At 36.0% G+C, this 13,448-nt stretch overlaps 2 protein-coding genes across 4 annotated transcripts in view; one reads left to right on the forward strand and one right to left on the reverse strand.

Moving 5' to 3' along the window:
* Positions 1-4,944, forward strand: part of LOC121962653 (sodium-driven chloride bicarbonate exchanger-like) — a 57,062-nt gene extending 52,118 nt beyond the window's left edge. For 2 of the 3 annotated variants that reach the window (XM_042512884.1, XM_042512885.1), the window contains exons 25-26: positions 2,194-2,307; positions 3,971-4,944. In XM_042512884.1, the coding sequence (XP_042368818.1) occupies positions 2,194-2,307; positions 3,971-4,046 (190 nt within the window). In that variant the 3' untranslated portion in view covers positions 4,047-4,944. Of the gene's footprint in view, positions 1-2,193; positions 2,308-2,633; positions 2,672-3,970 lie in introns of all 3 variants that reach the window. The other variant, XM_042512886.1, reaches the window with a different exon arrangement.
* Positions 4,945-8,291: 3,347 nt separating this feature from the next.
* Positions 8,292-11,191, reverse strand: LOC121962998 (glucagon-1-like). The gene is made up of 5 exons (XM_042513352.1): positions 11,097-11,191; positions 9,982-10,134; positions 8,999-9,115; positions 8,398-8,541; positions 8,292-8,316 (listed from the first exon to the last, which is right to left on the reverse strand). Exons 1-5 carry the CDS (start codon positions 11,189-11,191, stop codon positions 8,292-8,294), a joined length of 534 nt encoding a protein of 177 aa, XP_042369286.1.
* Between the last annotated feature and the right edge of the window lie 2,257 nt (positions 11,192-13,448).

The raw sequence follows: 13,448 nt of genomic DNA on the forward strand, positions 1-13,448 counted from the left end.
TCATAATCTTTTTAACCCCTTGAAATCTGAGCAAATTAGTTTAATTTCTTTCAAAAACACGGGAAAAAAGGCATTGACCAGCTCTGCAAGAAACGTCCCACAAATTGAAAGAAATTTGTAAAAGGTGACAAAGAAAATGACATGAAAATTAGTCAAAAAAAAGGGGGGAGAATAATGGGAAAATTATCAAAAACGAATGAAAAAGGTCCAGAAAACAATATTCATAATCATCATAATTCTATATTTAAAATTATGTTACAGAAAAAGAATATGCATATTATTATTTCGGGGTCAGTTGTTTTTTTGCTTATTTTTAGGTCATTTTCTTGTAACTTTTTACTAATTTCTTGCTACTTTTTCCACCCTCTGTTGGTCAGTTGGTCATTGCCTTTTATACTGTCAGTGCAAAGTTTTTCTAGTTCTAAGTATGAATAAATATTGTGTTTTAGGTAGGCATCTTTTCAGAGTTTAGAGTGTATACATTATGATTGTCATGCCATGTTCAGTTATGTGTCACTTTTTTGCAGCATTTTTTTTAGGTTGATATAATTTTTCCACACGTGGTGCTAAATTAAGCATTTTTGACCAGTGGAGAATTGATATCGTCAAAAATCACTCCAAAATATGATGTGAAGACACCAAGACCTTCAGAAACACCATGGAAAAATCCATGTTGGGATTTGGCATCAAAAACTTTTAAAGAAATACATTCTTTCAGTGACTGGATGGGAAGCGCTTCTGTTCTGGAAACTATTGCAAGAAAACTCTTTATCGTCAATATACCTACGAACAAATAATAGGTGAAAATATCACATTTGTACATATATTTTGCATTTTAGGTGCCCTAACCTCCTGCAAAAGCAGTTTTTTCAGTGCTGAAATATTCATAGATCTGCTTCAAGTACATACCAATCATAACTAAGTACAGTACAGTAACTCTAGCTGCTTGAATGCCAATCAAAGGTATTTAATTTTAGTATTAAATTGTTTTAATTGTAAAATATAAATCTATGTCCAAATTCTTGATGAATAAATTGTTTATGATCAGTTGAATGATATGCTAAAAGTGCAAGTTTCCTTCCAGACTTGAATGAACAGTTTGACATTTGGGATGTAAGGGATAACGCCTGATGAGGTATCCGTTATTAAGAACTAATGGCAGACGAGGAAGCATTTGTGTTGGACGGTTGCTTCTGCGGAGGCTGTTAATTCTTGATTATGGACACATCAGGCAATATACCGTGGTCACTTGCCAAAGAAAAAATAATTAAGACCATTCATTCATATTTTAATGCTTTTTTCAATCCAAATCTAAAGTTTTTCACACGCCATAACTCGGTTTCCCTGGTAACACCTGCAGGTTTGACTAATACCTGGAACAATCATCCATCCATCCCATGAGGTTCTTATGCCATGGAAACTTTTTTTACTCCTTCAGTGATTAATAAACCTTATTTACAACATGGCAACGGGAGACATTTCTAGTCTGCTCAGCTCATGAAAACATTTGGCTCAATTATGAGCCAAACAGGGAACGCTATCAAAGTCAGTGACAAAGCGTACAGTTTACAAAAAGTAAATGTAATTCACTATTTTTAAACAAAACGACGGGATCACTTTTCAGCCATGGAGCTATGTCATATTCCCCAAGTCACTTTGAAGATTTTCACATTTTTAAGTCGCAACAACTTCATAAAATTTAGGAAATACAGCTCAGTTTCAAGTACACTTAACACTTAGGTATAAATAATCATAAATGAAGATTTATAGTTAAATTTACTTTCCTTTTTCAAGGCAATCAGTTTATTGATTGCTTAAAAGATCTTTTACTTAAAAGATTATTTTAAGTAAGATCAACTTGTCACATTTTACAGTGTGTCAATGATAAATACTGTAATTAAAGACCAATCGGCGAGGTTCTCCAACGGTGCAGCAGCAGCCGTCATTACACGAGGTTGTTGATATTTTATATAGTCCATGCCACTAATTCATGACATTTCTGCCAGCCACCATCGTGGTAAAAGCTCAGTCACTCTGATTATTAAACGTCAGGAGGATCAATGATTTATTCAGAGGGCTCATGTCTCCTGTCTTGCTGGCTTTCTCGTCCCTTTTTGTTGCTGTTTATTTGTAGAAAACCTCACATACAAAGTGAAATAATGATTTTTTTTCATTTTGCTTGTGTTTTCGAAGGAGTGACCCGGCCACAGTGAATATTACTGACGAGATGTCTAAAGGATCTTTCGGGAATGTGTGGAAGAGTGTCAACCCCGGCGAGAGCACGAAGAAGGAAGCCAGCGCTAAAAGGTGACTTAAGTCTCAGATTATTAACGTCGGTATCAGGTTTAACATCAGATGCTTCCACCTTCTGGTTCCAGTGTGTTTTCACAGGGTCAAAAAATGTCTAATTCAAGGGGATAGTGGTGTTTCTGGGTGTTAAAGCGAGCAGTGGCAGGTGTTTACTATTGAAATGTTATGGAACATCTACTCTCTATTTTTCCAGGAAACTGAGGAGCTAGTATGTTTGGATAAAAATGGTTTATCTCAGAGCAGCCCTGCCCTCACAGGTTTCCCACAGAGTAGACTAACATAGTGTCTCCTGCCTGCTTCTCTCATTCCACTCCACCCCTAAGCTCCCCTTCCTAACCTCTCAGAAGCTGATATCCCAAAGGTAAGCTGTTCCCAGTCCCTGTCAGCATGGACAGTCTCTGTGTCCTGTGTCTTCTGTTGACTGCTAATGACTGTTGATCGTTGCATGATAAAAAGCGTGTTGGTCTGTGCTGCGAGTAATGATTCAGAGATTGGGGTTGATTCAGTAGATAGAGAGGTAAATCAGTAATAAATGAATGTTGTTACAAAACAGCATGACCTTGGTGTGCATGTTACTTTAAGAACACATTTTATGATGTGTTTGCATGTTGTTAAAGTTGTAAAATTAATAGTTATATTACTATATTTTAATGTGGGAAGATAATGGAATGATAGGGTCATTTGCTATTACAGGTTAAGTGTGTAAATTTAGGGGGATTGGGTGGCGTCCAGCGGTGAATTGTAGATGTAAAACTGCTCCCAGCTACAACTCCTTCATTTATCAGAAGCCGAATTTTTCCGCAGAGATCTCTTCTTCTCCAAAACAAACAAATCAGGTGATCACAACTGCTGTAATCACCAAACAACACGGTTTCATGTTACAAATCAGCGAATCTCACACAACATGCTCTCACAAGTTAATGTGTGATCCCCTTTTTCTGCACCAGATGTACAAGAGGTTTTTTATCATGAGTTGAATCATCTGTAGAGGTCTCCTCCTTTCCAAAACAAACAGACCAGGTGATTTAAACTGACCAAACACCGAAAAAAGAAGTTTCAGTTTAAAAATCCATGTGTTTCTGATGCACGTCAGCATGTCGCTGCAGTCGGCTAGTCCAACACATGCTAATGTGAAGTTTTTTTTCTCTGATAACTTGAGATCCAGACATTGAAGAAGTTTTCACCAGAGGACAAAATTATCCTTTAAGGTCGCTTCCTCGCGAAAACAAACAAATCTGGTGTTATTAACAGCTAGAAACCCTAAATAAAGCATTTTTAAAAATACAAACAGAAAACTCCACCAAACGCCTCTGTAGAAACATGGCAGTGTCACATGTCAATCACCGTAAACTAGGACCTGCTCCCCATGTAAACTGCTCATTTTAAGGTAAGGAGAACACAACGATGCTTAGTTTTAGGTGATTAAACACGAAAGAAAACTTGCTCCAATCCATTTCTGCCAATCTATCTCCCTAAATCTTACACACAGGTCCTTAAAGTATAGTGAGACATATCTGCATGCTGTGTGATGTTGATTGATTATTTGTTAGCCAGCTGGTTATGAATCTGCACTTGTGTCCCTTATTTCCAAGCTTTCAGTCCTCAAACTTGCTTTTTCTCTTTTTAATATTTCGTCTGGTTGAAATATTTTTTTGTGCAGTTGTTCCAGTGGCGGCGAAAAGCGACACAAGCGCCGGAGACATGAGAAGAGCTTGGACAGGGAGACAAGTTTGTGATGACACATACTGGCGGTGCCACTGTGCTGTCAATCAGTAGATCAAAAAACAAACACAAAAAAAAAAAACGATACCGTGCCACACTCAACCACCTTTGTACTGTGCTACACTGTGTTTTTGTCATGTAAGTCCGTGTGCAAGTTGTGTAAAACAAAAATTGTTAGAAACAGTATTAACACGAGGAACCGAGACACATTTGTGTTCTTTTTCTATGTATATCAGTGTTTGGTGATACCAGCAACAGAAGGAAGCCAGAACTTCATGACACTTACAGTAACTGCTGTGTCAATGGGCCAATTACGTAAAAATTTTAAACCGTTTTTAAATCTATTTTATTTGTATTTTGTATGTTTTTATATTTTTCCAACAACAGTAGTCCTTTGAAAAACCTGCCACAGCAAACTGCAAAGAAGTGGATTTTGTGTGCAGTATTTAATGCCGCTATTGACTTGACGCACCTCACAGTAGAAATCCTAAAAAGTAGATATTTGCCAATACTAATCTATTTCACTGGTATCTTAATGAGTTGGCTATATAGGAAATCTAGTAATTTTTTGAAAGTATTGACTTTACATTTTATATATTCTGTATATCTAAATGTTTTTGTGACAGTGACAGCTCATATCACTCCAGAGTCTTCTTCATTTTACAGATAAATGTCTCACCTCCAATAAAGCATTTCCCCAAACGAGTTAAAGGAATAGTTTGATATTTTGAGGAAATACATTTTTTTGTTTTGTTGCTGAGAGTTAGACGAGAACATTGATACCTCACATGCTGGTACTCTAAGGATGAAGCTAAAGCTAGCAGCCACATAGCTTAGCTTAGCTTAGCATAAAGACAGAAAACGGTGGAACAGCTTGCCTGGCTCTGCCCAAATGTAAGAAAATCTGCCAAACCTCACAAATAAACACTTAACATACTACTTGTATTATAAATGCTGAAATGTAAAATGTCATCTTTTAAAACTAGCTTTTTTCATTTTAAAGCTAGCTACGATTAGCTTCATATTTAGCATACAGACATTTACTAGTCTTTTTATTTAACTCTTGGAAAGAAAGTGAATGTATTTCCCAAAATGAACTATTCATTTGACAACACTGTACTTTTGGGGGCAAGCTTTTTGGAGCATTTTCGAGCTAACATTTCAGCATAGTTTGGGATCTTTCAGTATCTCTAGCTACTTGGCCTTGGCTTTTTAAAAACTCATCAAATTTGCGAATGCTGAACTTTAGGGTGACTGTACAGAAAGCTCTGTGTTTTCCACCTGCATACTCTTTGTCATCTTGTCAGTAAGTGTCATCCATGGACATGTGATCTCCTATCCAAATGACCCTCAATGTGTTAGCATCTGAAGCTAATTGTTTTAAAAAGAAAAACACCTGCATGACGGTGAAACAGACTTGACTGTCTTGCCGCAGGACCATCGTTACTTCTAGAGATGCAATAATACCTTTTTTCTGGGAAGGGCAACATGTAATAAACGGTAAAGAGTCTTAACAATGTATAATACATAGTATATTTTATTCATGTAAAATGTTACTAATATATTACTAACATGAAGTCAGTGTTGAAGGCAGGTTTTTGTTGTAGATGTTCTTTTCCCATTGTCTAATTGATGGTTCTTAGTTGATTATAGAAACTAATAAGGGGTCAGAATTATATCAATATCAAATATTTTGACCACTTCTGTGTGGAATTCTGCCTTAAATTTGGTAGTGATAGCTGTACACTTTCTGTTTGATAATTTAAGTCACCTGTATAGAAAACTATCAGTTCAGATCTGTTGTTATCTTGTGATTCGTTTCATGAGAATGAGAGCGCGAGTGAGCGAGAGCATAAATAAAGATCTTCAACAAACTGCTGAAATGGTGTGGTATTTTATTGATCTTTTCACCTGGAGGTCAGAGGTAAGCTGGTGAGACACATTCTCACTGTACTACTATGTATAAGTATTTATTCTATATTCTAACAGTTATTTTAGACCACTCTTCAGATACAGTGTTAGTAATGTGTAAGTATTTGCCTCCTTGTCTCCACCTTGACCTCAGGAGCTCCACATCTTTGGCCTCATTGGAGAGCAGGAGCACAGATCAACCCGCAGGCTGAAGCTGCTCCAGCTACAGGAGCTACAGGAGGTGACTGACCCACAATGCAGCTGTTGGGTCTCCCAGACAGACCAGTATCCTTGTTCTAACATGACTGCGTTCATCTGAAATAGAATGAATCTTTAAAAACTGTTGCATTTCTTGTTGTGTGGCACTCATAGATTTTTGATCCCACGAGATGTTGGAGAGTAAAACAGACTCAGATGAAAATATATGTTTACATTTTGGATGAATATTACACTGTAAAATCTGACAAGCTGAATTTTATTTTAAATAAATCTAGGAGACCGAACCTTGAAAAATGTAAGTACACATAACCATTAATCTTGTGTGAATGTTACATCTAACTGATAGGTTTACTAAAATGTAGTTATATTTACTTGATTTTGTGAAGTTGTTGCAACTTACTGTGTTCACTGTGATAAATATCTGTATTCTGTTAGCTGCAAACTAGTCAATCATATTTGTATTTTCTTTTGTTAAGAAAACAGAAACTCACAGATCTCCAAACTTCATCAGTGGCAAAATCCTCTTTGTGATGATCAAGGTAAGTCAGACTTACTTGGTTTACTTACGCTACTTAGAAAGAACAAGATTATTGCAGTTATCAATTTTAAGTTGCAACAACTGCACAAAATTAAGTAGATTTCAAGTAAAGTTAACATTTTTATATAAAGTAAACACAAATTAATTAAATTTCCTTTTTCAAGGCACCTGGTTTATTTTTCTTCTTTTCTTTCTTATTATTCTAAGTAGAATTAACAGATTTTAGTTAGATTTTAGTTTAATTGTAACCTTGAACATTTTCTATTTTATGCTACAATATACCTCTACTCCACTACATTTCACAGGCAAATGCTATACTTTTATACCCCCCTTCACTTATTTGATATTTTTGTCATTACAAAATCAGATTGATAATACAAAATATGATAAACAAACAAGATATAATATATTGATATAGGCTAAATTAAGACACACCAAGCCTATGATCAACCGTCGGTTACCACCAGGCGCCTGGCGCACTAGTTTTTGCAGCGTGACCTGTTGTGTTGGCTTTTGTTTCGACTGATTCAGCATGTTGAAATTATGTCTGAACCTGACGGTGAATGAAATCGATTGGTGGTTTAAATCAGCACACAAGGAGAAATGGCAGCTCGGATGACAATTAAAGTCAAGAGAGCCTGACATCAAAACATACTTCTTAAGTACTTGTTTTTTCTTACCATTGAGCCCATTAGCAGAAACAGTTTGTAAGTATTTGTGTTATTGTTCAATAGCACATGGTGAATATAACATCAGGTTTCTAATGTGTTAACTAGCATCTTGGCCAGTCGGCAAATTCTGCATCCATATGATATGTGCACAGGCAGCGTCATTTGAGAGTACGGCCAGATGTAATCTTTGGCGTGCACATGTAAATATCAGGTAAACAGCAGATGCAGAAGGATACCTGACTCGTAAAATATAGACAAAAAACTACAGCGACCCACTATTTTAGGGAATTACTGATGGCGTTTAGCTGCGACCAGCAGCTCTATAGCTCGCTCTGTCTGTTGGGTAGTTGTTTGGTCGGTCCACAGAAATGTACCTGTGTCCACAGTTTTTGGCTTCAGAGGCTGAAATTTGGCATGATTTGTTTTTAGTATAACCCAGTGACATTAGGCTGAGAGCCATAAACAAAATATGGACATCATTTTAAGGCTATTATCCAATATTGACACATTTAAAGTATATATGTGAAGCTCACTGAAGATGAGCTTCAGTTATATTGTCCCTAAAAATAATGCCGCAAACACACAATGAAAAACTTTATTTTTGCAGAGCGGATTAAGAATATGCAATGAAAACCAACTACACCACATGTGTTTCATTTAGGCCAACCTGAGATCAAACTTTTTGTGTTCTTGTTTTCACCTTAAAAATATAGAAAATAATTTAAATTTGTAGAAAAAAAATTATGCCCTCGATTCCATTTCTTCTCTCCGGTGCACCATAAAAACTATGGAAGAGTTTTTGTATCTTTGCATCACGAGTAAAAAACAGACACGACGACATGCAAAGCAGTATGGCTTTCTATTCCTCCTGTGTGTGGCTTTGCGTGCAGCACTCAGAGGGAGCGTCCTCGCTGAGCGTCTCAGTGGTCCTCTCGTCTTTTCTTACTGCAAAAAAAGAGAAAATACAATCATGCCGAGCCAAGCATTTCTGGCAATTATCAGATGAGCCACCTGAGTCGGTTTTACCTCTCCCCTGAGGGCTTGGAGGTCATGACCCAGAGTAAATACTCCTTGGCAGCCATGGAGTCCAGAACCTTGCTGACATCACTGGTGAAGCTCCCATCTACATGCCTCTTGCTGAACGCCTCACCCCGCCTGTCCGTTTCAGATCTGAGTGTGTACACAGGCACATCATGTAAACACGGCCTGTCAAGGGTCAGTGGCCCCACAACGTGGAAACCTGCCTTTTTAAGCTCCAATGTTTGACCTTCATCAGAAAATCAGCATTTTTGTTGTCATTATTTTTGCATTGCGACGATCATTCTGTGATTGGTTCGTTGTGCACTTGCGCTTTTGTGTCAAATCATTTCCGGCAGTCATCACACAGTGAAGTAACATATCAATCAACGCAGTGAGAAAAAGTTTAGGTGATTTATTTTCGCACAATCACAAGGAACATTAAGGGGAAAAAAAGCAAAGAAAGGACAGAAGGTGACACAAGAAGCAGATGATTAGCTCTTTCTCTCTGACTCTGTCTCTCTCGTCAGGGTGGAATCAGACACAGGAAGGCGGGCCGGCAGGGGATTTGGTACTGCAGGAGGAGGAGAAGGACGGAGGGACAGCCTACTGTCTTCTGACTTGTCCCTGCTTGAGCCGGTCAACAAAGTCTTTGATTGCCTGTTCCTTGAGGTACGAGCTCACGTCGCTGGTGAAGGTCCCATCTGCGTGGCGCTTCTCTTCAACACTAAAACACACAAGAGGTTTTAAAAAGTGCTCTAACAGGAAGTAAGTTCAGTACAATTAGAATCACTAAACATAAAACTTACTTAAACTTTTTAAACCTAGGCGGAAACTTAAGCCAAAAATTACAAAAAAAAAATAATAATATAGATTTATAAATAGATTTATTTGTCATTTTAAAAACTATGTTTAAAAAAAGAAATTCAAATTTATCCCTAAATCCTGCTACATCTTTTGGCGTTGAAGGAGGAGTTTATGAGTCTCACAGTCTGGGGAAAGAAGCTTCTTCGTAGTACTGAATATAAGCAGTTTCATTGTTTAAGACACAATTAACCCTTTGAAACCTCGGGCGACACTTTTCTTGTGCTGCTTTCAGAGAAGAGAATTTAAACTTTTCCCGTGGGCAAATTGATGTGATTTCTTTCAAAAACATGGAAAAAAGGCAATGAGCAACTTGCTAAGAAAAGTTCCACATAGTACAAGAAATTAGCTATTTTAGATTTTTTTTTTTTTTTAAAGCTAGGAAAAAAATGTTAAGCAGAAAAAAAAGATTAGGGAAAGATTTTTTTTTATACTTATCATAATTACACATTTAAAATTATGTTACAGAAGTGTTACATTTTTTAAAAGTTTTTTTTCTTTTTTAAAACTAATTTTCAGGTAATTTCTTGTGCTCTTTGCTATTTTGTTTTTTTTCTTTTTTTTTCTATTTTTTGGATCATTTCATTGCTCGTTGCCTTCTTTCCATGTCTTTTAATCAAATTAAGTCAGTTTGCTGAGGTTTCAAAGGATAAAACAACACTGACTGAACAAGTCAAAATGTTTCTTTACAACATAAGGTTTTATGGTCGTTTTCGGAGTGTATCTCACTTTGAGCCGCTCCTCTTGTTGTTCATCAGCCACTGAACGAAGTCCTGCGCCCTCCTGTCCTCCAGGTATTTGCTGTAGTCGTTTGAGAAAGTTCCCTCTGAGTGTCTCTTCATGTTGGACAGCTCCCGCGGCTCATCCACTAATGTGTCAAAACTACAGAGCAAATTAAAAATACAATAATTTTAGAACATAACTGTAAGTATTTCATTGTGATAATTATAAATATAGCTTTTCCTTAGCTTCTTTTCTTTCTTTTCCCCAAGATGTTTTTCCTTCGCTTTTTCATAATGGTTTTCTTAATCTAATTCATGGAACATTTTTCACAAAATGGCTCATAGCTTTTTTCCCCACGTTTTAGAAAGAAATCGCACCAATTTGCTCAGGATTTAAAGTTCAAATACTTGCGAAAAGAGTCTGAAAGCAGCACAAGAGAAGTAATGTTGCTACAGGTTTCAAAGGGTTAATGTGATTATTGAGACCAAAAAAGCCTTCACAAAAGTTTGTGTTTGTATTGTAACACCTGAACTTCTCAAATATCCTCCATAAATATTAAAAGATAAAATAAAAGCCATACTAAAACTGATGAAAATTAAAAACTTACATTTCGAAACAATAAAAAGCAAACTGAAAGAAGCAAAAACATTGGCAAAGAGAGTGAAACTGAACTGAATTAAAAAAAATAAACTAAAGTACATTAATTCAAATGTATGAAAAACTTAACCAGGCCTCTTTCTTTCTGGGAACATTTGGGGTCTTTGAAATGACTAGTGAGTTTGAGCAATCCCTCTATTGTCATGAGTGTCCCTGTCATTTTGTGATTTGGGATTACGGCTTCATATGATTTGGCGTCTTTGGGACACCATATATGTAAAGTTTTCTCATGTCACATCAAACATGACTCTGCTGAACCTTATGGATGCTGCAATTTTGGAATTTGACCTTAAACGACCCACCAGTACCACGACTTTAATTGCGATTCAGTCAGATTCAGACCCTTTTCTCACAAAACCTCATACTCTGAGTACAGAAATAGAGAATACTCAGTTACAAAAGTACATAAAGTATCAAAAGGTGTTTCTTTTGACATTACTGTCACTGGTTTGTGCTCTCTGTACCTTGAGCTGTCATCCTCCTGCAGGGGAAGCTGCCAGCTGCTCTGGACGAAGCCGAGGGCCAGAAGGATACCAACCAGGGAGTAGATGCTTTTCATGGTTATAACCTGAACCTCACAACAACACACAAAGAGAGAAGTTTGCATATTGGATCAGACAGCTACAGCGGTTTCACCATTTCAACTAAACAGCTCACCTTTTCTTGTTTCTTTCCACAGATCGGTGCTGGTAGTCCCTCTGCTTGTTCCTGGTGTCTGTCTCTAACCCGGCTCTCTCACTTTGTGGTCTTTTATATTCTTATAGGAGGAGGGGGACGGGTCTGCTCAGGTGGGCCAATTTTACCACTCTGCCAGGTCCACCTGTTACTCTCGACCCATTAGACACGGCCCCCCGCCACATCGGCCGAATCAACAAGCCGAGCATTTGTCCAGAAAGGAAAGGCGCTATTCATGCGTGATGCCAGCTGGTACTTAGGTGTTAAGATCAAACAACCGCAGCTCATCCTGTTAAACAGACAGTAGGGAAGATGCTTTAATGTGCTACTGTGTCATCATGATGGGAAGTGATATGTGTGCTGCCATATCTGGAAGGTGAGTCAGTATCTGCAGCTTCTTTCCGAACAAATTTCAAGGATACTCTATTGACCCCTTTTTGGGGTTTTTTTTTTTTTTGCATCAGTTGTGCAGTTATCTCTGTTTTTACAAGGGCCATTGCTCAATAAAGACTTATGCTCTATAAAAATAAAGGTTAACCCTTTAAAAGCTGGGCAAATTGGCTTGATGTCTTTGGAAAAACCCACGAAAGGACATGAGCAACTTAACAAGAAAAAATATTAGCATGAAATTATTAAAAGGTGACAAGAAAATACCTGAAAATAAGCACAAAGGAAAAAAAGGAGAGAAAATAACTGTAGCCAAAAATGGAAAAAAAAAAAAAAAATAGAAATAAAAGACAACCCTCAAAATTGTTAAAAAAGAAAATAGAACAAAACACCTCCAAAACTAAACTCCAAAAATATAAAAATTATAAAAATAGAAAGAAAACAACCCACAAAAAATGAAATTATAAAAAAACAGAAAAAATACATTAGAAAAGCAAAATTATTATTCAAATTGTGATTATTAAAGCAAAGCACCTAAACCTGAAAAGTATTAGAAAAAACAGAATAATCACCCCACAATACTCTAAATTATAAAATAATAATAAAAAACTCCAAATATTAATATTATGAAAGAAAGAAAGAAACAGAAAAAAAACTGTTTAAAAAATGGAAAATGACTTAAATGTTTATCAACAAAGTAACCAATTAATTTTCAGAAAGCTTAATTATTAATCAGCTACTCATTTTAGCTTGACTTGTGTAAATTATTTGGTAATTTAATTGTTATAATGGCACAGTTTTCATTACTATCAGTTCTGTTGGCTGAGTAAAACTCAAATGTTAATTTTTTATAATTAGTATTTTATTGAATTTTCATATACACAACACCAAGACTTAGTCTATAAACCAATGTGGATAAAATAAATAAATAAAATTAAAAAAATTAAAAACATAAAAATAAAACAAAACTCCAATAATAATTTAAAAAGCACCCGAAAAAGCTAAAATACTACCATAAAATAAAAGACAAAAATCAATAGTTAAATAACAGCTAAATAAAAATACCATGTACGTTCTTTAATACCATATGTGGTTAGCTTTTTGGAATATTGCATGTTCACAGTACAGGTTTTATGCACATTTTCTTGTGTGTTTGTGAAGCGAGTGTAGTTACAATGAGCTGAAAATTGTTTTGTGTTTTTTTTCCCAATAGTCGCTCTGTGGTGCTGCGCAGTCGCCATCTTCAGGCTTCAGTTTCCGGTTCTGTTTCTTCTTCTATTTTGGTAAGAGTCAACCTTTATCAGTGTTTTCTTCTTCTTCTTCAATTCAAGTATTTATTTACTATATAGAAAACAAACAATTTACCATTAGACCCAATGTTTTTTTGTTTTGTTTTTTAAATTTTCAGTCAGAAATGGTTTTAATTCACTACTTAATTCATACATATTTATCCTGTGATGGAAATTGTTTTGTTACTGCAGCAAAAAAAGAATAAAATAATAATAATAATAAAGATATGTACATAATTTTCAAACACTAACAATAAAGGCTTAGAATGGCTAACATTGGGATTGATGAATGTGATAATTGGCTAGAATAATCATCAAATTGATCATATGTACCTTCACACTTCAAATAATAAACCAGATTATTCCTATTTCCTTAAATCATTGAACTCAACCTGCTCATATTTGCATATGCGCATATCTATTTTATTTCCTTTCACACAAAACTGCTGCTCAGAAAAATGGGAA

Source organism: Plectropomus leopardus, chromosome 24 (assembly GCF_008729295.1).
Source record: "Plectropomus leopardus isolate mb chromosome 24, YSFRI_Pleo_2.0, whole genome shotgun sequence".
In the NCBI taxonomy this organism is placed as follows: Eukaryota; Metazoa; Chordata; class Actinopteri; order Perciformes; family Serranidae; genus Plectropomus; species Plectropomus leopardus.